The 25,093-nt window shown below is 40.9% G+C and overlaps 1 protein-coding gene across 1 annotated transcript in view; it reads right to left on the minus strand.

The window, feature by feature from the left end:
- The window catches only part of NDNF (neuron derived neurotrophic factor), a 43,406-nt gene that overhangs the window by 4,983 nt on the left and 13,330 nt on the right, over window positions 1–25,093 (minus strand). Inside the window, exon 2 of the mRNA XM_006153111.3 lies at window positions 7,763–7,951. Coding sequence (XP_006153173.1) covers window positions 7,763–7,950 — 188 coding nt within the window. The 5' untranslated portion in view covers window position 7,951. The remainder of the gene's footprint in view (window positions 1–7,762; window positions 7,952–25,093) is intronic.

A 25,093-nucleotide genomic window follows, 5' to 3' on the forward strand; every position in this document is an offset into this window, starting at 1 on the left:
GAAGGTGAGAAAGCAACCCCCAGAGAGGATGGCCATGCCACAGTCCCTTCTCCTTCACTCTCTTCGTGGGATTTTGGGCACTCATGCACACGTGCCTGGCATGTCTTTCAGCCGCTAGGTCCAGAGCTCAAACCATGTAGTCGGCCATGTGGGAACCAGCTGCCTTAACCACCACACCACCAGCGGGCCCTTGTTTTCATTTTTATTCATTTAGCAGAAAACAATAGTGGCTGCTTGACATCAAACGTGACACAGTATTAACTATGGAAGTCCAACAGCTACAAAATTCTGTAACCAGATTTCTTATTAACAAACACACTGAAATCATAAAAAAAGATGTTGAACCAGAAGAATTTTGAGTTAAAGGTAGCACTTACCTGTGTTTGGGTGTTACATTTTTATTTTATTTTTTTATTTTTTGGAGAGATTTTCACTGTAGGGCGCGTGCGCTCGCCAGACAGACAGAGAGAGACATAGAGACAGAAAGCGAGAAATCACCCCCCAGGGGGGATGGTCATGCTGCACTCCCTTCTCCTCCATTCTCCTCTCGGGATCTTGGGCACGCACGCACACGCGCCCGGCGTGAGTTTTAAGCCACCGGGTCCGGGACACGAACCACGGTCGACTACGTGGGAGTCCAGCGACATAGCCATTACGCTAACTGCTGGTTCCCTGTTTGGGTGTTATTTAACATAGGTTTGGCCTTTGCAAAATAAGTCACAGTCAAGGTGAATTTATAAGATTTTGCCCTCCAGGTGCTATGTTTTCCAAAAATTGGGTGAAAATGTCATATATTACCCTGAAGGCACTCTAATGACACCTACAGTCATACATCATATTCTGTGAAATGCTAGCTTGGGGCCAGCAGATGGCATAGCGGTTATGTTGCTGGATTCCCCCATGGCTGACCATGGACCTAGTGGCTTCAAAATCACACCAGGCATGTGTGTGTGCATGCCCAAATCCTGAGAGGAGAATGGAGAAGGGATTGTGGTGTGGCCATCCCCCTGAGAGAGAGATTTCTTACTTTCTCCTAATATGACCTCTCTAAACAGAGAAAGAGATTCACAGTAACACACCATGATATACAGTCACATCTTGCTTATAAACAATGATCTGAAAGAGAAATGCATTGTTAGGCAATTTTGTCATTGTGGGAACATCATAGAATGAACGTACAGAAACCTAGGTGGCTCAGCCTTCTACGCACCTAAGCTGTATGGTATAATCTCATGGGAACACCAATGTATACATGGTTCATCATGGACTGAAATGCCATTACATGGTGCATGAGTGTATTCCAGATCACTGCCACAGCGACCTAATTCTAAAATATATGTTGGTCTCTGGCAAAATAACACTGCAGTCACATTTTTGCAGTAGTAACTTTTTAAATTTTTTTGAGAGGTTTTTGCTATCAGGCATGTGCACTCGCTAGAAAGACATAGAGAGACAGAAAGTGGGAAATCACCCCCCAGGGGTAGGGCCATGCTACAATCCCTTCTCCTTCATTCTCCTCTCGGGATGTTGGGCACGCATGCACATGCACCCGGCCTGAGGTTAAGCCACCAAGTCTGGGACGTGAACCGCAGTTGACTACATGGGAGTCCAGCAACGTAGCCATTATGCTATCTGCTGGTCCTTGCAGTAGTAATTTTTATTCACAGCTTTGCTATTTCATTCCTCTTTTAATAGGAGCATCTAATTACCATTTGATAACTAATTTTAAGAAGTAAAGGTCACTGTCAGTCGATAGAGAGGTATACTGCTCTATCATTCCCCATCACTAAGATTTTCATTCAATAACTTACTAATTTTAAAACCAAATTTTAAAAATCAAAACATGTTGCTATACACTTTCCCCTCTCACTTTTCTTACGATGTCTCAAAAGACTTTTTAAAGAGATTGCAAATATTGCTTAACTATAAAAATGCTTTGTAGTCTTACTCCAAATGACTTAGATGGCTTCAAAGGTAATGCCTGCCAAAGCCTAGAGTCTTGCCAATGAGGAAACAGTGGTTTCGGTTCTAGCAAGCCCAGAGTTGCTCACTGGTTCTGTGCGAAGGAAAGCAGGTTCTATGTGCTATACATCGTACCTTCTGGAATCCTTTGCCTTCCTGTTCTCTCCATATCCCCAACCAACACGCTCTCCAACACCACCATAGCCTCTACGCATCAGTGTCCTCTACCGGTTCCTTCTCACTTCCCCAAAGGCTAAGCTCTGGAGGAAACCAGGGCCATGCTGGGACATCTCTTTTACCTACACTCACTTCCTGTGCAACCTCACCTAGGGTCATGCTTTGCCTTGTGTATGTTAACAGTTCCCTGATGTTTATTTATTTTTTCTATGAGAGAAAAGAGTGAAAGTAATTTCTTTTTTTTTTAATTAAAAAAAATATTTTTTTAATTTTTTGGAGAGATTTTTGCTATACGGCACGTGTGCTCACCAGACAGACAGAGAGAGACATAGAGACACAAAGTGAGAAATTGCCCCCTAGGGGGGATGGTCACGCCACAATCCCTTCTCCTCCATTCTCCTCTCAGGATCTTGGGCACGCACACATATGCGTCCGGCGTGAGTTTTAAGCCACCAGGTCCGGGACGTGAACTGCGGTCAACTACGTGGGAGTCCAGCGACATAGCCATTACACTAACTGCTGGTTCCCAGGAGTAAAAGTAATTTCTAAATGAGAGAGACAGGCACCCCTATAGGTTTTTTTTTTTTTCAAAGAATTACTTATTTTATTTATTATTATTTTTTTAAATTTGACCAAAGAGAGACAGAGAGAGAGAAAAGGAACATGAGAAAGAAGCCTCCAGGTCTGGAACTCGAACCATGATCAGTCATGTGGGAGTTCAGCACCCTAACCACCACACCCCTTGCTACCCCCCAAATACGGTCTTAATGCTGTGATCCACCCCTAGTCTCAGCCAGTCCAGATGGAGCACACATGCCCGGTAACTCAGGGAGGCCCCAGGGTGTGAACCCAGGACCTTTTTCATGTGAATCCAGTTGCATTATTACAGAGCCATCACCTGGCCCACAACTCTCAAATTTAAATCATCAGCCTGAATTCTTATCTAAAATTCAGATACTACTATTTTTCTTGCCATCTTCACTAAGATAGTAAGGGAATTTCAAACTTAAGAAATCTAATTAAACTTTAGATTCTCTTCCCCAAATCAGCTTCTCTCCCCAGTAATTATTTGTGTGGAAAAAAAAAAGACAAAATAAAGAATGAATAAGTAAAAGAAATAAAAAGGAAGGGAGAAAAAGAGAAGTCCTGCTTTGTCTCATAACAAAAATATCATGTTTTCACACACACACAAAAAAAACTTATTAAAAATAAGTTGCTATAGAAAGTGTGAACTTGCCAGAGAGAGAAATCAAAAAAAGGGAAAGAGAGAGAGAGAAAGAGAAAAACCTACAATTCCTTTTCCTCCATTTTCCTTTTAGGATTTTAGGCATGTACTCACATACACCCAGTAGATTTTTCAAGCTGCCAGACCTGGAACTTGAACCTCACAGTCAGCCATATGGAATCCAGTTGCCTTAACCACCATGCTACTGGCTGACTCTATAATGTCATTTTTTAAAAAAAATTTATTTATTCATTCATTTATTTTAATTTGACCAGAGAGAGACACAGAGAGAGAGAGCGAGAGAAGGAAAGTGAGAAAGCAAGCCACCAGGACCAGGACTGGAACCACGGTTGGCCATGTGGGAGTGTCCAGCACCTTAACCACCGCGCCACCTGCTGGTCCTCTATAATGTCATTTTTAAGATCACATTTAAAACTAAAACTTATTCCCAATTTTAAAGAGACTAAAAGACCAAAGAGGATGAACTAAGACCAAAGAGGATTAAGTGATATGATCACATAATGTGGAATACTGAATTTAAAGACTAAGTGGGAAGTGAAAGTAATTTCTAAAGAAAAATTTTGATTTGACTTGATTCATTCAAAGACGTCAAGGGACAAAACAATATGAAAAGCCAACTGTAGTCACTGAAAAGTTGGGTAATATTTGAGAGTTCTGAAGTGTGAAGGCTGCTGTGTGTATTTTTTCCTGTTCTCATGGACAGTCTTCGCCAAGATTACGACAGCAAATTCCTTCAATGTAATCATCCTTCCGTTTTGTGCTTTCACTCGTAGGAATGCCATTTAAAGATTCAGAGTTGTTTTATTTTTTTACTCCCAAGTCAGTTCCTAGTCTGTTACATGCGTTCTGACAAATAATTTTACCTAGGTAGTGCCAAAATGATACTGAACAAGGTTCACTTCAATCAAAATAGGAAAACTGACTCCCGACCATCATTCAGACTGACCAGATCGTGATATGATTGGGGTACTCAGTGGAGGGGTTTATGGTACTACTGTACATTAATGTTGTGGATAAAAATTGAAAAGATAATCAAATGATCGGATCCACTTCAATCTTTGGAAAATAGATTCCTGATGGTGGGAGAGTTTCACCCTTTGGAATGCCAATGCATTCCAGGTTAAAAGGAGAACGTGTTTTGGAAATATCATTAGCCAAGGAGTAACTGTGTTCTATTCTTACTAAGGTAGAGAGGGTTAAGCACTGCAAAGTAAGTAATACTTTAAATATAGCTAGTTTTCTATTGTTAAATTAAAACATTTTGGCCTAAAACAGCTGCTGCACTCACACTTTGATTTCTATGATAAGCCGAAATTGTACATGTTAGGCTGTTTTCCTGAGCTGGTTGCTAAGTTACAGCCAATCACAGCCACTAGGCTTCAGTCAATCACAGGCATCCCACCTTCTAAACCATGTTAATGTAGACAACCTTCAGAATGGAACCAATGATTTCTCTACCTCACTCCCTCATGTTTTGTGTAGGGCACTTGCCTTTTACACCTCACTTTCCTGTTCTGCCAATTTAAAAGTCCAAGTTAACCACGAGGCTGGCCAGAGTTGTTTGGAAATCTGGGGACAACTGCCTGATTTAAATTGTGTTAAGATTTGCTGTGTTAGAACTCTATTAAATTGGCTGGTTTATTTTTCTTTTAACACTATCTATGTATAGATATTATTTATGATTATATAAATTGTAAAGGTAAACACATTTAATAACATTATGTGAGCACAATTTGTCGATTTGGGAGTGAAGGTAAATTAATAGTGTCACTTGTCGGTGTTTGGTACGATTCTCTCAGAGTTCAAGCAAACTTGTTTCAGGAATAGTATCCTTCTAAAACTTAATGCAGGGAAAGAGAGAGAGAGAAAGAGAAAAACCTACAATTCCTTTTCCTCCATTTTCCTTTTAGGATTTTAGGCATGTACTCACATACACCCAGTAGATTTTTCAAGCTGACAGACCTGGAACTTGAACCTCACAGTCAGCCATATGGAATCCAGTTGCCTTAACCACCATGCTACTGGCTGACTCTATAATGTCATTTTTTAAAAAAAATTTATTTATTCATTCATTTATTTTAATTTGACCAGAGAGAGACACAGAGAGAGAGAGCGAGAGAAGGAAAGTGAGAAAGCAAGCCACCAGGACCAGGACTGGAACCACGGTTGGCCATGTGGGAGTGTCCAGCACCTTAACCACCGCGCCACCTGCTGGTCCTCTATAATGTCATTTTTAAGATCACATTTAAAACTAAAACTTATTCCCAATTTTAAAGAGACTAAAAGACCAAAGAGGATGAACTAAGACCAAAGAGGATTAAGTGATATGATCACATAATGTGGAATACTGAATTTAAAGACTAAGTGGGAAGTGAAAGTAATTTCTAAAGAAAAATTTTGATTTGACTTGATTCATTCAAAGACGTCAAGGGACAAAACAATATGAAAAGCCAACTGTAGTCACTGAAAAGTTGGGTAATATTTGAGAGTTCTGAAGTGTGAAGGCTGCTGTGTGTATTTTTTCCTGTTCTCATGGACAGTCTTCGCCAAGATTACGACAGCAAATTCCTTCAATGTAATCATCCTTCCGTTTTGTGCTTTCACTCGTAGGAATGCCATTTAAAGATTCAGAGTTGTTTTATTTTTTTACTCCCAAGTCAGTTCCTAGTCTGTTACATGCGTTCTGACAAATAATTTTACCTAGGTAGTGCCAAAATGATACTGAACAAGGTTCACTTCAATCAAAATAGGAAAACTGACTCCCGACCATCATTCAGACTGACCAGATCGTGATATGATTGGGGTACTCAGTGGAGGGGTTTATGGTACTACTGTACATTAATGTTGTGGATAAAAATTGAAAAGATAATCAAATGATCGGATCCACTTCAATCTTTGGAAAATAGATTCCTGATGGTGGGAGAGTTTCACCCTTTGGAATGCCAATGCATTCCAGGTTAAAAGGAGAACGTGTTTTGGAAATATCATTAGCCAAGGAGTAACTGTGTTCTATTCTTACTAAGGTAGAGAGGGTTAAGCACTGCAAAGTAAGTAATACTTTAAATATAGCTAGTTTTCTATTGTTAAATTAAAACATTTTGGCCTAAAACAGCTGCTGCACTCACACTTTGATTTCTATGATAAGCCAAAATTGTACACGTTAGGTTGTTTTCTTGAGCTGGTTGCTAAGTTACAGCCAATCACAGCCACTAGGCTTCAGTCAATCACAGGCATCCCACCTTCTAAACCATGTTAATGTAGACAACCTTCAGAATGGAACCAATGATTTCTCTACCTCACTCCCTCATGTTTTGTGTAGGGCACTTGCCTTTTACACCTCACTTTCCTGTTCTGCCAATTTAAAAGTCCAAGTTAACCACGAGGCTGGCCAGAGTTGTTTGGAAATCTGGGGACAACTGCCTGATTTAAATTGTGTTAAGATTTGCTGTATTAGAACTCTATTAAATTGGCTGGTTTATTTTTCTTTTAACACTATCTATGTATAGATATTATTTATGATTATATAAATTGTAAAGGTAAACACATTTAATAACATTATGTGAGCACAATTTGTCGATTTGGGAGTGAAGGTAAATTAATAGTGTCACTTGTCGGTGTTTGGTACGATTCTCTCAGAGTTCAAGCAAACTTGTTTCAGGAATAGTATCCTTCTAAAACTTAATGCACAAGGCCAGTAGGTGGTGCAGATGTTAATGTGGCTGGATTCCACATGGCCTACTGTGTGGTTCGAGTCCCAGATCCAGTAGTTTGAAAAGCACGCCAGGTGTGTGTATATGTGTGTCCAAAATCCCAACAGGATAATGAGAAAGGGACTGTGGCATGGCCATCCCTTCTCGGGGGTGTCTTCTCACTTTCACTCTCTCTCCATCTCTGTAAGCGCACACACCCTATAGCAAAACTAAAACTAAACAACAACAAAAAACCTTAATGTACACACACACACACAAATAAACTTAATGCAAACCCTTGAAGAATCATAAATGTGCAATTAATTTAATTTTAATCATTTAGAGTCCATTTTAGAAACTTTCTATAGTCCTGCAAATAAGAAAATAGCTATTCCAAACTGTAAGAAATGCAAGGAAATGTCTCCTTCACCCCAAAGGACTATAATCAGCAAGAATCAAACAGCCTCTATTTAATGGTGAGAAGTTGCATTGCCATTGTTATTAGAAACATTAGGTAACATTTAGATTGATGTGAAAACAATCTACACTAAGTCCAAAAGATTATTTTCTAACATTTAGGTTGATGGGAAAACAATCTACACTAAGTCCGTCCAAAAGATTATTTTCTTTTTTTGGAACCATCCTTTCTGAGCTTATCAACACAGAAGGCACTGTAAGGAGAGAATACCTTTTAGGAGTGTCTCTGAAGAGGTAACTGCTAATTTCAGCTCCATCTGGAATTACCGAGGAGTCATGGAAAAAGGCCTTGTCCCGGATCTGCATCTGAAACAGTTCCTCATCTCGAGTGGGTAACTTCTGGGTCCGGGAGCTGAGTGGTAACAACCACCACAGCAGACACCAGCGGAGCAGCACCATCCTGGGAACAGAAACAAGCACAGACGTGAGCTCTGTGTGCAGACGCCAGGGCAAGTTGCAAACTCTCTAGAGTTGACACGACCTTAGCTCTGACAGAAACGTAGAGACTATGGTGTACTGTGAATACACACACGGTCTTGAAGACAACACCTCTGTTGTCATTCTTCAAACTACTGTTGGAGGCTGAGAATGAATTCACAAGAATTTCAGACATTAAAAAGATTTTTTTTTAAAGAATTATTTTATTTATCTTTATTTATTTGTATATTTTAATTTGACCAGAGAGGGACAGAGTGAGAGAGAGAGAGAAAGTGAGAAAGCAAGCTGCCAGGTCAGGGACTCAAACCGCAGTCGGCCATGTGGGAGTCCAGCACCCTTAACCACCACACCACCTGCCAGCCCCAGACATTAAAAAGACTTTGAGAAGAAAGGACTATCAGTGCAGTAACTTCCTAGTATTCAGAGAGAACGCCCCACTTCGCTTTGACAGAAGCCAAGTCAGTCATTGTAGATAATGTCACATGTCTCAAAGCTCGTACTAAAATAATAATTTATTATAGAATTAGCTCTTTCAACTGTAAATAAGTTATGTCAACCATAAGTTGGAATCACTGCCCAGTTGTCAAGTTGTTAACTACCGCACACCACCTGCCAGCCCGTTGACACAGCCAACTAGTACGTTGACACAGCCATTGACAGCCAGAAAATCACCATTGCACAATGGTAATTCTTTAGTCTTGCTTAAGATTTGACTAAGGATTATACCTATGTAGTATTATGTTTCTCCAAAACCAAATTTTCATAAATCAGAGATCTTTAGAGATGAAGATAATTGGACTCTGTCATCGGTTAAACAATTGTCCCAGATCACAAGGTGAGTTATGTGTTGCTATATAGTTGTTCTAGATTACCAGATTCATCAACACAACATTTACACAGAATCCTCCATACTAGAATGTGGGTTTCGATTTCCACTCTCAGATCAAGCCAGACCTTAGGAAAGTTGTATATTTTGACTGTGGTCTTATCCTCGAGCCGTCTTCACTGTCACATTGTGGCATTTGCCATGGACTTTCATCAACAATCCTATAAGTAAGTATGGAACATGTTCTACTGCACGTTACTCTAGGGAGGTTGTCCAAGGCACTGTCTTCTCCAGACCTCAGTTTTCCCAGCAGGAAGCCCCAGGTAGGCACGTTCTGAAATACCAAGTGCTAGTGAAAAGCTTTACTTTCTCCAGTGATTTGGTACATTTTTTCCCTCATAGAAAGAACTATATAAGGAATTGTTTTCTTCCCCCTTGACTTAACCTACATCACAGAATTTAAGTGTTAGAGAAACGCAGTGTTTTCACATTTGAATTTACCGTATGTAAACTTCATATGTTTAAATAGTGGGAAAGACAAATGCAAATATTTGTAATAATCTGACATGACAATAATGCTTTTTATTACCCCCAAAGAATGCATGCACTTCCAGAGAGAGTTAGAAAAAGAGAGAGAAAGTACCCACTATGGGGAATGGTCACACTGAAATCCCTTCTTCTCCATTCCTCTCTCTTCAGGATTTTGGAAACACAAGCCCATGTGCCTGGCATGTTTCTCAACCCACAGGTCTGGTGGTTTGCCATGTGAGATCCAGCTACCTTAACCACCAGGCCAGAGGCTGACCAAGTTAAATTTTTAAATAGCTACTTACATAGATAGGAATAGCTCATCTCTACTTAAAATATTTTAAAATTTAAATGTCTTAAATTTTATATTTCTTTGAGAACTATCAAGAAAAAGATTCAGAGACAATTACAATATTTTTTCAAAGGAATACTTTTTTTTTATTGCTAGAGAGCACATACAGTTACCAGAGAGATTCTCAGAGCACACGCAGTTACCAGAGAGATTCACAGAGAGAGAGAAAAAGAGAGAAGGCACCTCACAACAAGATGTAGTCATGCCAAAAATCCTTTCTCCTTGTTTTTCCATTCTCTTGGGATTTGGGATGAACACACATACACAAACCTGGTGTGTAGTTCTTTTTTTAATGAATTATTTATTTGTTTTTATTTATTATTATTATTATTATTTTAATTCCACAGAGAGAGGGAAAATGAGAAAGTAAAGATACCAGATCTGGGACTTGAACCATGGTCAGCAATGTGGCAGTCAGTGCCTCAACTACCACGCTATCTGCTGGCCAATTAGATGTGTATTTTAAGCCTCCATGCTGGAACTTCAACTGTGGTTGACCCCATGTGGTTCACTTTTAGGCTCTGGGACTGGCCCCTTTTTCTTTTTTAAAATGAGGAAGCAAGAATTTGTTTTTTCTTTTTTGTGACAGTGGACTTGTTCAAAACATTTATGGAACTTATTTTTCCCACAGTTTTCTGCTTGTTGTTCTGCAGTTTTCTGTACAACATACATAGTGACCGAGAGCTCATGCGTGCAATGCACTGCACCGAAGACAGTAACCACCTCCCCACATCAGTCCTCACATAACCCTGGGCGTGGGGACTGCGCTTATGTAAGAATAAACCTCCATGGCAGAAGAGATACAAATCCAGGTGATCCGACTGCTGAGCCCACACTTTCATCCTCCATAACCTCTCTCAAGAAAGTCTTATAATTTCTTATAAGAGGCTTATATTGCTCATCTTAAAAAAAAATGATGAGGGGGAGAGAGCAAGGATATGCCAGCAGAAAAGAGACAGCAAGGGGGAAGCAGAAGAGAGATTTCTAACAGGGTCTCACTGCAGGTCGATCCCCTTGCCCCAGCCTCTCAGTGAGCTAGGCCCACAGGCTTGTACCAGCTGGCCTGGCCTGTTCAGGTTGTGCTGGGAATTGGCCCAGGTCTCCCATGCAGCAGTACCCTCTTTTATTTATTTATTTACTTATTTATTTTTTGAGAGAAATTTTTTGCTATAGAGTGTGTGTGTGCTCACCAGAGAGAAAGAGACAGAAAGGACAGAAAGCAAGAAATCACTCGTTGGGGAGATGGCCACATGGAAATCCCTTCCCTTCTCCTCTCCAGATCTTGGGTACGCACACGCATGTACCTGGCATGTGGCCTGGGTCTGGGACTCAAACCACAGTTGACTACATGAGGGTCCAGTGACATAATCATTATGCCATCTGCTGGTCCCAAGCAGTACCTTCTTACTTATGCCAGTGTAGCTGGGCCTCTTATCCTTCTTTATTTTTATTTATTTACTTTATGTATTTTTTTCCTAGCGGGTGTATATGCTCATTGGAGAGAAAGAGAGAGAGACAGAAAGCAAAAAATCACCCCCAGGGGGATGGCCACACCACAATCCCTTCTCCTCCATTCTCCTCTCAGGATTTTGGACGCATATCCACACATGCCTGGCAGGATTTTCAAGACACCAGGCCTAGAGCTTGAACTCCTTGGCAAGCCCTGTGGGATCCATCCCCTTTTTAACCATTATGCCACCTGCTGGCTCTGCATCCTTATTTAACTGTATTGCAACTGAAAGAAAACAGAAAACTTGACTGAGAACTAAAAAACTTGACATGTAGATGTATGATCTCAGGTAGTTCCCTTAACCAGTTAACTAAATCTCCATTTTCTGAAGGATTTGGATAAATGATCTCTAAACTCTAAAAACAAACAGTGATTCTAAGTGAATACTAAACTCTTCTTCCCAACCAGGTAGCAGTTTAGGCCGAAGACCAGGGCTCCTTAAGTTCCGTCAAGTCATCTGCCCCTCGGGTATGTAGGAGAAATCCCAGGGAAACTGGGGATGTGAGTTACTAAGAGCAGACAAGGGTTAGATCTACAAGACAGGCTGGATAGATCAAAATCAAAACTCAGTGAGCCTGTCCCAAACAATCAGAGGCATGGAGGGCTGAGGGGGGGGCACCTCCCCTCACTACCCTCTGACGCTCTGCTGCTCCCCTCCCGTCTGGAACGAATAGAAATGGAAAATCTATCTAGCATTTGAAATGCTGCCCCCTAGTTAGAAAACACTCATTATTCCAGCACAATACAGCATACTCTGTTGACTTCTCTTAGTAATACCATTTGCAAAATTTTGCCTCCTGAGAGCACAAGAGGCCTGACAATTTTTTATAAAGTGCCTTTAGACACGGCTATATTTGGCTTTCCGTACTTATTAGGAACTCAGAGCAACATGCCGTGACTAGGTTTGAGGGTGAGCTACTTGGAGCATTTGCCTGAGAGCCACTTCCCTCGTTAGGCTCCCTGTTTGCCCATAGAGCTGTCACTGCACAGGGCCACTGAACACCTCTGCAGGACAGACTGCCCAGCACCCCCAGAGATCTGGGATAGTTAGGCCAGCCTCAGAGTCAGAGAAATAGCTTGTTGTTATTGGTAGGTATTTCCCCAGCATCCTTAACTTCCCTTGGGAAGAACTTCCTTTTTATTAAATCAGCTAATTATGAGATGAATTGGTAGAACCACAATATTAATGGATGTCATTATTTATGTGGGCATGCCAAGCACTCTTTTAAGAGCTTTCTCATCTCCTCTAAGGGTAACAGTGACACTGTGATACAGGCACTATCATTTTTCCCATCTTAAAAATGAGCCATTAGGGAGGGACCAGCAGTTAGCGTAATGGCTATGTCACTGGACTCCCATGTAGTCAACCGCGGTTCGTGTCCCAGACCCAGTGGCTTAAAACTCATGCCAGGCGTGTGTGCGTGCGTGCCCAAGATCCCGAGAAGAGAATGGAGGAGAAGGGGTTGCAGCATGGCCATCCCCCCTGGGGGGTGATTTCTCACTTTCTGTCTCTCTGTCTCTCTCTGTCTTTCTGGTAAACACATGTGCCCTACAGCAAAAACCCCTCAAAAAAAAAAAAAAAGCCAATAGACTTAGACAGGCAAGATCACATAATACATTCTATGTCATATGAAGACTATGAAGACTATGCACTATTTATCATGGGTGACTTTAATAATACAGCAAATCTGATTAGTATATATCCTCCAAATCAGCTACTTAGCAATTTAATAATAGGAAGCAATTTCAAATTAGACGATTATGAAGAGTAACTGCCGGAGAAAATTGTCCATACGTCTCTGTGTTTGTTTTTGTATATTTTGGGAACAGAAGCACTGACTACCCTTGTTTCACATTATATTTTCAAGGATGCCTATAAAGTGAATAGCCATGGGAGATAAAAGTTTCTGGAACAAAGAGCAGGCAGGATTACTACCCATTGTAAAACATTTGGGTTCCCTAAACTTAGAGCGGGTGTATATGCTCATTGGAGAGAAAGAGAGAGAGACAGAAAGCAAAAAATCACCCCCAGGGGGATGGCCACACCACAATCCCTTCTCCTCCATTCTCCTCTCAGGATTTTGGACGCATATCCACACATGTCTGGCATGATTTTCAAGACACCAGGCCTAGAGCTTGAACTCCTTGGCAAGCCCTGTGGGATCCATCCCCTTTTTAACCATTATGCCACCTGTTGGCTCTGCATCCTTATTTAACTGTATTGCAACTGAAAGAAAACAGAAAACTTGACTGAGAACTAAAAAACTTGACATGTAGATGTATGATCTCAGGTAGTTCCCTTAACCAGTTAACTAAATCTCCATTTTCTGAAGGATTTGGATAAATGATCTCTAAACTCTAAAAACAAACAGTGATTCTAAGTGAATACTAAACTCTTCTTCCCAACCAGGTAGCAGTTTAGGCCGAAGACCAGGGCTCCTTAAGTTCCGTCAAGTCATCTGCCCCTCGGGTATGTAGGAGAAATCCCAGGGAAACTGGGGATGTGAGTTACTAAGAGCAGACAAGGGTTAGATCTACAAGACAGGCTGGATAGATCAAAATCAAAACTCAGTGAGCCTGTCCCAAACAATCAGAGGCATGGAGGGCTGAGGGGGGGGCACCTCCCCTCACTACCCTCTGACGCTCTGCTGCTCCCCTCCCGTCTGGAACGAATAGAAATGGAAAATCTATCTAGCATTTGAAATGCTGCCCCCTAGTTAGAAAACACTCATTATTCCAGCACAATACAGCATACTCTGTTGACTTCTCTTAGTAATACCATTTGCAAAATTTTGCCTCCTGAGAGCACAAGAGGCCTGACAATTTTTTATAAAGTGCCTTTAGACACGGCTATATTTGGCTTTCCGTACTTATTAGGAACTCAGAGCAACATGCCGTGACTAGGTTTGAGGGTGAGCTACTTGGAGCATTTGCCTGAGAGCCACTTCCCTCGTTAGGCTCCCTGTTTGCCCATAGAGCTGTCACTGCACAGGGCCACTGAACACCTCTGCAGGACAGACTGCCCAGCACCCCCAGAGATCTGGGATAGTTAGGCCAGCCTCAGAGTCAGAGAAATAGCTTGTTGTTATTGGTAGGTATTTCCCCAGCATCCTTAACTTCCCTTGGGAAGAACTTCCTTTTTATTAAATCAGCTAATTATGAGATGAATTGGTAGAACCACAATATTAATGGATGTCATTATTTATGTGGGCATGCCAAGCACTCTTTTAAGAGCTTTCTCATCTCCTCTAAGGGTAACAGTGACACTGTGATACAGGCACTATCATTTTTCCCATCTTAAAAATGAGCCATTAGGGAGGGACCAGCAGTTAGCGTAATGGCTATGTCACTGGACTCCCATGTAGTCAACCGCGGTTCGTGTCTCAGACCCAGTGGCTTAAAACTCATGCCAGGCGTGTGTGCGTGCGTGCCGAAGATCCCGAGAGGAGAATGGAGAAGAAAGGACTGCAGCGTGGCCATCCCCACTGGGGGGTGATTTCTCGCTTTCTGTCTCTCTGTCTCTCTCTGTCTTTCTGGTAAACACATGTGCCCTACAGCAAAAACCTCTCAAAAAAAAAAGCCAATAGACTTAGACAGGCAAGATCACATAATACATTCTATGTCATATGAAGACTATGAAGACTATGCACTATTTATCATGGGTGACTTTAATAATACAGCAAATCTGAAAAAAAAAAAAGCCAATAGACTTAGACAGGCAAGATCACATAATACATTCTATGTCATATGAAGACTATGAAGACTATGCACTATTTATCATGGGTGACTTTAATAATACAGCAAATCTGATTAGTATATATCCTCCAAATCAGCTACTTAGCAATTTAATAATAGGAAGCAATTTCAAATTAGACGATTATGAAGAGTAACTGCCGGAGAAAATTGTCCATACGTCTCTGTGTTTGTTTTTGTATATTTTGGGAACAGAAGCACTGACTACCCTTGTTTCACATTATATTTTCAAGGATGCCTATAAAGTGAATAGCCATGGGAGATAAAAGTTTCTGGAACAAAGAGCAGGCAGGATTACTACCCATTGTAAAACATTTGGGTTCCCTAAACTTAGAGCTCTTCTGTCACAAAACCCAGGACATGGGCAGATGCCTCTTTGTCCCTCCTTGTAACGTCCTGTAGAAATGGGGGCACAAGGAGCCAGTAGGAGAAAACGATGATACTGACTACTACTCGGAGTGATGGTATCCTTTGTCTCTGACCCGAGAGTCTTGTGCCTTCGTGTAGCATCCATAGAACAATGGCGGATGAATTTCTTAGCTTGCAAGGAGGGCAAAATCTCAAACCCTTCACAGTTGTTGATGATAAGCTTATTATTTTCCTAGTTGATGTAGGTTATTAACTCAGGTAGACATTTCTATTTAGATTACAAGCAACAGAAAATAAATTCAACTTCTGCCTTCTTCATAAAAAACGTATGTCCTCAGCCAAAATCTTGTCAAGGTACGATTTTTATTTCTTCAACAGTTTCAACTACCTTAATTGCCACATCAATTATGGGAAAGACATGTTTTTTTCAGAAAAGTATTTAGAGTTAGTATGACCCCAAAAGACAGTAGTTTATATTCTATCAGATTATGGTTTTCAAAAAGTTAGCTAGTAACATTCAACTCTTATTGGGTAAAACTTAGGTATTAAGGAACATCAATCATTTGTTCAATAAGATCAATTTACAGGCAGAGAGGTTTTTTTTTTTTTTTAACAGAATGTATTTAAAATAAATACCAAATATAGCTCATCAAAAAACTATTGTGCAGATTCACGGAGAACATTTTTTTAACAAGTTATATTCATGGATCAAACGATGCAGCTGTACTTAAATATTGTTTAAATGGTGGTTTTAAGGTTTTATAGGTTTTTTCCCCTCCTACTAATAAAATGTTCTCTTTTAGATATCCAGTTGAAGAATTAGTCACTTTAAATAAACAACCAAAAATTCCTTCATCTTAAGAATAAGCTTTGGTTAAGCCAGTCTATCAGAACAGACTTTTCTTTGAAGATTACAAAAGTGCCCTCTAATGGCATAACTTCTTCCTTCATTTCTTTTTGTTACGTCTAGAGATCCAGAGCTTATCTAGATTTAAAGTTAAAATGAAACAAAATCAGTATTTCACTTTCAGCACTATTTCTTTTTCTCATGGCCATCTGGTGGATAACGTCGGAAATGTGCCTGAAGAGCAAGCAAGCTTGCTACCTTTCTGCAGTGGAAGCGTCCACTCCAACAGAGGTAGGAGTTGCGAAAATGGTTCCAAATATTTTGATTTTGCTAGACACATCAATCGCCTTCGTTGCACAATTATTCCCAGCTCATAAACACGAGATGATGTTAGCCTATTACTGAGATCATTGACGGTTTCCACTGAAAAGTTCTGATGAAGGAAGGGTAAAGATGCTAATCTAAAAATCTGATGTTTGAGTTATCACAGGCCTTCTTCATATTTGGCACACGCCTTCAGATTTTGCCAAAACGTCAATGAAAAATGAAAAGTGACCTATGGGCCAGTTGGTGGCATGGTGGATAAGGTGGTTGGATCCTACATGGCCCACAGAGTGGTTCAAGTCCTGGACCCGGTGACAGGAGAAACACTCCGGATGTGTGTGCGTGCATGTCCAAAATCCCAGAGGAGTGAGAAATGGAGAAGGGAAGGGAGCATGATGATGCCCCATGGTGGGGATTCTCTCTCTCTCTCTCCCTCTCTCTCTCTCCAGAGAGCACAAGTGCCCTGAAGCAAAACAAAACAAAAAGAATACATTAGAAAAAAAAAAAAAAAACCAAAGGGCATCTTAAAGTTTCATTAAAAAACTACTCTAACATGCCCTACCCATGTAGGCCACAAACTGAAAAAACATTCACAGTGACCCAAAAGAAAGATGGGCATTCTGAATTACTTAAAGCAAATGCATCTGGAATAAATGAAATCTAATGGTTAATTACAGAGTGGAAAGTGCATGATTATAATTTAGTGAGAATAATTTCAAGGAATGGTCTGCCACAGAGATTTCTGCTATTTTCTTTTCCTTTTTAAGTGCAAATATTTAGTCTTTGTAACTTCTATTTTTAAACTAGAGGGCATTTGTTTTTGTTTGACTCATCCATGCCACATCTGATAATAAATCTGAAGCATTTGATTTAGCTATAAAGAAAAAAAACATGTAGCCTTGGGTGGAGGAAGGACCTTGTGTCTGCCATGACCTTCTGGGCAGCAGAGAAGGGGGATCTGTGTACTCTAACATCGGATGTCCACCATCTGCCAGCTTGACTTACAGACCCCCTTAGGGCAAAAATGCAGCAATAGAAAGAGTTGAAATCCCAGATGCTGTTTTATATTGTTGTCTTTTGCACATAGTATAAATATTGACCAAAGCAGGTTGGTTGTTCTTAAAAAAACCAAAACTCTCTTCTGCTATGGTTGAATAATAGGGGTTGGTATTTTCATATGTAGAAGGGGAAAATAAGGCAGGTGGATGTGGAGGGTTCCTGGTCTGTCCAATGGAGTGGCCCCTGGCATGTGCCAGAGGTGAGCCCTGGTTCAGCAATGACTACACAGTACAGCTGAAGTCTGCCAGCTTCCTACCAGCCCAACAAAGTAGAGCACATGTTACTCACAGAACCCACACGTGAAAGCTCACTAAAGGTGGATTGTCGTTACATAGAGGCCTGCCTAGGGAAGGTTTGAGAGTTCATGACGTCACTAATCTGTGGATTAGGGACCCTCACATGCATTTCATCTGCAATGATTCCAACCTGCTCCAGCACTTCTCTAAGTGACTGCCAACTTTCATTTTGGAAGGAAATTAAATTAATATAAAAAAGCAATGTAAAATTAAAACATGCCAAGGATTTGAATAAAGTTTCCATTCTGTCATCCACCTCCTCTGAGCCTCATAGTGCATGCTCCTAACAGGGACAAGGTTAAGGCACTTTTATTTTATTTATTATTATCATTTTTAAAATTTGCTAGAGAGCACGTGCACTCGCCAGAGACAGAGTGGAAGAGAGGGGAAGAGAAAGCATTTCCTATGGGGGCTAGTCAAGGGGCCATCTATTGTCATCCATTCTTCTCTTGGGATTTTGGGCACACACCGTCCTGCCACCAGCTGGCTGAAAGAGAATCTGATTTTAAAGTTAGTAACCCTGTATTGCCACCATCATTAATGTCAACAAAAGAATAATGAACAATAGAAGTGACCAAAATAAAAGTGCTATAGACAGGCATAGTCATTTATTTATTTATTTATTTATTTATTTATTTATTTATTTGGGAGAGATTTCTGACATAGGGTGCATGTGCTCTCTAGAGAAATAGAGAGGGGCAGAGAGGAAGAAAGTGAAAAGTCACTCCCCAAGGAGGATGGCCATGCAGAAATCCCTTCTCCATTCTCCTTTTAGGATTTTGGGCATACACGCACCTGAGCCCGGTGTGAGTTTCAGGTCACTGGATCTGGGATTCAAACCGCAGTTGGCCATGTGGGAGTCCAGTACCTTAACCACCATGCTACCTGCTGGTCCTGATAGACATAGTCTTTGATCCAGGAAGACATCCCTTATTAAGGAAGGAGTAAATATCCTAAACTACATCTGATAGGTGCTTAGAAGGTATGAGAAAGTTCAAAAAGCAATATATAATATATCAAAGTAAAACTAAAACAAAATTCTGAATACCTTCTGCCTAACAAAAAGCTCTTTTTGTGGATACAACTGAGATAGCTGGAATTTCTTCCCTCGTTTTTTTTTTTTAAGAGAGATTTTTGCTATAGGGTGTGTGTACTTGCCAGAGAGACAAGACAGAGAGACAAAAAGGAAGAAATCACCCCCCTCAAAGAATGGCCATGTCACAATCCCTTCTCCTCCATTCTCCCTTGGGATATTGGGCATGCATGCACACAAACATGCCCAGCATGACTTTTAAGTTGCCAGGTCCGTAACTCAAACCGTGATCGACTATGTGGGAATTCAGCAATGTAACCATTATGCCATTGCTGGTCCTGGTATAACTTTTTTTAAAAATTTATTTTATTTATTAGTGGTACAATTATTATTTTTTGAGTTTTCTATAGAGCACATGTGCTCACCAGAGAGAGGGAGAGAGAAAGAGAGAAAGCAAGTCACCAGGTCTGGGACTCAAACCGTGATGAGCCATGCGGGAGTCCAGCACCTTAACCACACCACCTGCTGGCCCCAGAATAACTTCTACCATCTGAGGAGAAGCTAATGATCCCTAGAATATTAAAAGTCCCTCAGGGAGGAATATGGGGGCTCAGAATAAATATCCTATAATCTACTTATAGTATACGATTATAAAGATATTTACAATCTACTTATAAAGACACAACTTACATCTCCAGGCAACAGAATCCAATAATGTTATTATATTCACTCATTCATTATGTTTTTATTAGGCACCCATGTAATGATTCTTGCTATATTCACTATAGTGATAATATAAAGTGCGTGGGTCAGTAGGAGTGACAGACGATACAGAAACAGAGACGTACATAAGAGAGCATTGCTGGCTGGTGTTTATTCCTATGCGAAACATCAAAACAGGCTTATAGGACAGAGACTACGGTGATGGCCACTTTAAATATTTAGAGAAGGTTTCTAGGCTGAGTGACCAAAAGAAGGCCACTCTGAAGAATGCTCATGTCAGCACGGGCTTGAACAGAACCCTGGAGCTAGGAAGGACTTTCACCAGACCCGGATGCTGAGGGCACAGAGGGGGAGGCCAGAGATGGGTCTCCCACACTTTGCACCTGGGAATCTATCTTGCCTGTGAGTTCACTGCAACCGCCAACCACCAGTGGGACACATTGCCAAGCCACGGGGACCAGGCGACAGGTAACTGGCTCACCGAGGCTCCGGCAGTCCCGTCGGGTGAAAAATAACTGGGAATGCTAACCCAGGGAAGACAGCAGCTGTTGCAGGGTCCGTTCTTGGATGAAAGGCAGATTAGAAGCGTTCTGGTCCCCCGACTAGTCCCAGGGGCCAGCCTGGTATTAGAGGGGAGGAGACTGGAGCTCAGTGACATAAAGACCCCTCTGACAGAGCTCGTCCTCCAGTAAAGGAGAGGTCGAAACACAGGAGGTGTTCTGACAGAGGAAGGATGCTTCCTGACTTTCTGGTTACACCAAAAGAAACAGAAAGAGGGCAGTGAAATCTCTGGGGAGATGCTTCATAGGATTGTGGCAGTGTGGTGTTTACTTAGATGGCTTGTTATCTGAGCAGTCTCTGCACACTGTCGGTAAGTCAAGGAGTGTTTATGAAGTGCCTCTTTGCAAGTCCCCTGGGGACACCCCCTCACCCCCCGCCAGGCTGATAAGACAAAATCGCAGTCCACCCTGGTGAAACCAGAGACTTTGTTTTTTTATGGCCCTTTCTTACCTCATTGGAATTATAGTTATTTTTACATTTTTCCCTGTCCCTATAGAAAAGGTCTTTATGAGGCTGATAGGACTAAGTTTACTATCAGAAATTACTTCCACTCATCTCTATGTCTCCTACGTAGCTGGTTTTAGTTTTTGTGCACAAAATAGGCACTAAATAAATACTAGCTGAGTTATACCAATTCCAGGAAGATCAAGGCAAAGATCAAGGTGGTTGGAAGTATCTTCCAGCAGAAAAGCCTCCAATAAATAAAGTTAAGTAAAATAATTCTTAAAAAAATACTCCAGCATCTACCATAGGGACATTTAGTATATTTCTATATTCATACATCTATTGGAAAACATCTTAAATTCTGTCTGTACAGTTCCTGAGATCCACCAGAACAGGAAGGGACTCCTACTTGTGTCTTTAATAGTCACCATGCTGATCATAGGGCCCAACTTCAAGTAGATGTTTTGTGACTGTTAATGAATAAATTAAAGTATTAAAATTGACTATTGCTATTGATAGATGGAATTTGTTTTACTGAGATATAACATAAGTTAAATAGGAAATAAAGTTTGGAGGCTTTCGACAATTCCATGTGTACTAAATTTCCAATACAGCGTTGTGTGGAAGGACATCCTTAATCTTTCAGAGGAGGCCACCATGAACACCCACTGGTTGCCTTAGTTAGATGGTATGTTCTGGATGGTCCAGGGATCTGGCACAAGAATACATCTTTTCTGTCTTTAAGAACACGAAAATGCCCTGGTAAGAATAAACATGGCTCATTACTCAGAAGGGCCTCTTTCATCTGGAAACATGTAAATTTTGGTTTAGATGGAATACATTTTGAACTGAGCACAGAAAGGTATAGAATAGTGTTTTCAAACTTTCATGCTCATACAAATCACCCAGTTTTCCCATAGAATGCAGATTCGGGTTTAATAGTTCTGGAGTAGGTCCTGAGAGTGGTTTGTCCATTAGTCTGTCAGTATGTGAAATTAGCCCCAACCCCAAGAGGGATGGCCATGCCACAATCCCTTTTCCTCCATTCTCCTCTTGGGATTTTGGGCATGCACATACATGCTCTGTCCAAGTTCCTCAAGCCATCGTGCCTGGGGTTTGAACTGCACAGTAGGCCATGTGGGATCTAGCTGCCCCAACCACCACGTTACTGGCAGGCGCAGGCCTGATCCTTCTTGTTGCTTTTTTTAGAGAGAGATTTTTGCTATAGGGTGCATGTGCTTGCTGGAGAGACAGAGAGAGAGAGAGAGACAGAAAGCAAGAAATCACCCCCTAGAAGGGATGACCATGCTGCAATCCCTACTCCTCTATTTTCGTCTTGGGATCTTGGGCAGGCATGCACATGTGCCCAGCGTGAGTTTTAAGCCACCAGGTCTAGAACTCGAACCACAGTTGAATACATGGGAGTCCAGTGACGCAACCATTATGCCATCTGCTGGTCCCAAGCCTGGGCCTTCTTAACAAGGTCCTGAGACATCGACGCTGATCATTCCTGTCAGGCAATGGGTGGTGTGGACTCTTCCAAACCTGTGATTCTCATGTCTTTTTATTCTGAAACTTTCAAAATATAAAGACCTTTCATAGCATCACAAGATTTTCATCTCTACGAGTTTTACTATTTGAAATTTTTTAAAGTTTGTTTCTTCCATGACAGAGAGGCAGCCCCACAGGGTCTTCACGCCACCACATACTGGGCCAGCCCAGATCACAGACACACAGGCATGCCCAGCGTGTACAGGGACACCTTGGGACGTGAACAGGGGACCTTGCCATGGAGCCTCAGCACTGCAAAGCTCTGCATATCGTTGTACCACCACAGGTAGCCCTGATGGTTTGAACCTTCTGGTCTCCAATTTTCACCCATTCTCAAGATTTCAAGAGTTTATTCCTTCTGAGTCATTTATCTTAAAGCCCAATAATGGACTCGTGGGCCATTTAGGAGATTGGGAAAAGTTTCAAAGTTGCAGTCAAGTTTCAAATTTGCTTACATACTTAGTAAAGTTTGCAAATACACTACTAATAAATAAAATACTATAGAAAAGAAACTATTACTACCGTAGCAAAATAAATTTTATAAAATTAAGAAGTAATGCTTTGGGATCAGCAGATGGTATAATGGTTATGTCGCTGGACTCCCACGTAATCAACTATGGTTTAAGTCCTGTACCCAACAGCTTGAAAAGTCATGCTGGGCAAATATGCATGCATCTCAAAATCCCTAGAGGAGAATGGAGGAGAAGGAATTGTGGTGTGGCCATCCCCTGTTGGGGGGGGTGATTTCTCGCTTTCTGTTTCTCTGTCTCTCCAGCAAAAACATGCAGGGCAAAGCAAAAATCTCTCTTAAAAAAAAAAAAAAAGTCATGTGCTATTCCATGGGCCAGAGCCTTTATTTTCCTGAATACTTGATGGTCTTGAAGTTCCACTTTCTCTCCTATCCTCCTTGTTCCCACCGTCCCTAGCAGTTCTCTTCATAGTCAGCATTAAAGCCTACCTATTACTAAAGAAAGCTGGTGGTGGCCTCCAGTGCCAAATCACAAGACATCTTTAAAACAATAATTTAAAAATAGCTACAATAGGGGCCAGCAGGTGGCATGGTGGCTAAGGGCACTGAACTGCCACATGGCTGGCTGCGGTTAGAGTCCCAAACCTGGCCCTTGCTTTTTCACTTTCCCTGTCTCTATCTCTCTCTCTCTCACTCTGTCCCTCTCTGGTCAAATTTAAATAAATAAATAAATAAAGCTAAACAAAATAATTCTTTTAAAAAATAGCTACAATAAACACAATATATTCCATAGATAGATACGTGAATAGATTTACCTGGGATTGTCAATGATTAAAATGGTTAAACTCTCAATTATTCTTATTTCCAGGGGAAAAAGGGGAAGGCAGACATATAAATATGTAGTTGTCATATTTTTTGAAAAACAAGTAACTTAAAAGCAAGAGTCTTCAAATATATATTTCTTCTACCAGCCCTCTTACAAAATCCAAGTTCCCCCCCCCGCCAAAAAAAAAAAGAAGACACATCTTTGGAAAAATGAGAAAATATCCTCCCAGGAGAGTGGTTCCTGACAATCTTATAATTTGGAGAATTTAGCAAACAAGGACAGTTACTTTTTCTTTCTCTGTCTTGCTCTCTCCCTTGTCTCCTGTTTCAGGTGAGTACTTGCCACATCTTGGTTTCTTGTCAATTCAGGATAAATTTTTTCTACATAACACCTGAACTTAATTTTGGGGGCTGCTCTTTACTCTCCTCCATCCTCCACTATCATGTTAAAAAGAAAGGAAAAGTTATTTATATATATTAACAAGTTTGGGGACAGTTAAAAAGCTACCAGAGCAAACTTGAAAAAGGTCACTTGACTCAGTAAGACCTGAGTTCTTGTTCTAACTAAACCAGTGTCAGCTTTTGTACTTAGAATGAGTCTCTTAATCTCTTTCCATCTCAGTTTCCTTATCTTCAAACTGGAGACAATTATTCCCACATTCTTTACAAGATTAAATGGAATAAAGGATGTGAATATTCTTTGAAAATTAAGAAGATCCTCTTTATCTACAAATTGTATAAGTCATTTTCTCAAACTAGTTGCCAATTTTTCTACAATAGCAATAAAAAGATATGTTTTGACTTTTCTCTAAAAACAGAGATATAAAGGAGTTTCAGCATCAGATTATCTTTTTTTAAATAATTATTTATTTTTAATTTTATTTATTTATTCATTTATTTTAATTTGACCAGAGAGACACAGAGAAACAGAGAGAGAGAAAGTGAGAAAGCAAGCCACCACATCCAGGACTTGAACCGTGTCAGCCATGTGGGAGTGTCCAATGCCTTAACCACCATGCCCCATGCCACCGGCTGGGCCCCTCCCACTTTTTTTTTTTTAAGAGTTATTTTATTTAACTTGGGCTGGCAGGTGGTGTGATGGTTAAGAGCGCTGGATTTCCACCTTACCGACTGCGGGTCAAGTCTTGGACCTGGAGGCTCGCTCTTTCTCTTTCCTTTTCTTTCTCCCTCTCTTTGTCTCTCTGGTCAAATTAAAAAATAAAATAAATAATAATAAATGGAAATAAATGAATAAATCTTTTAAAAATTATTTTATTTAACTTTATTTATTTAAATTTGACTAGAGAGGGACAGATCGAGAAAGAGAGAGAGAGAGAGAGGGAGGTAGGGAGGGAGAGAGAAAGAAAGTAAGCCACCAGGTCTGGGACTTGAACCGCTGTCTGTTATGTGGGAGTTCAGCGTCCCCAGCCACCATGCCACTGGGCCCCAATTATCTTATCTTTATTTACCTAACCTATCAGGGAAAAGTTAGATTTTTATCCAATTCAAGACTGAGTAGAAGTACTAAGGAAAGATGAAGAAATTTGATTTTGGAGAGCCAGCAGGTGGCATGGTGGTTAAGGCACTGGACTTCCACAGGCCATGGGAGTTTGAGTCCTGCATCTGGAGGCTTG

This window comes from Tupaia chinensis, unplaced genomic scaffold (assembly GCF_000334495.1).
Source record: "Tupaia chinensis unplaced genomic scaffold, TupChi_1.0 Scaffold000362_1, whole genome shotgun sequence".
Taxonomy (NCBI): domain Eukaryota; kingdom Metazoa; phylum Chordata; class Mammalia; order Scandentia; family Tupaiidae; genus Tupaia; species Tupaia belangeri.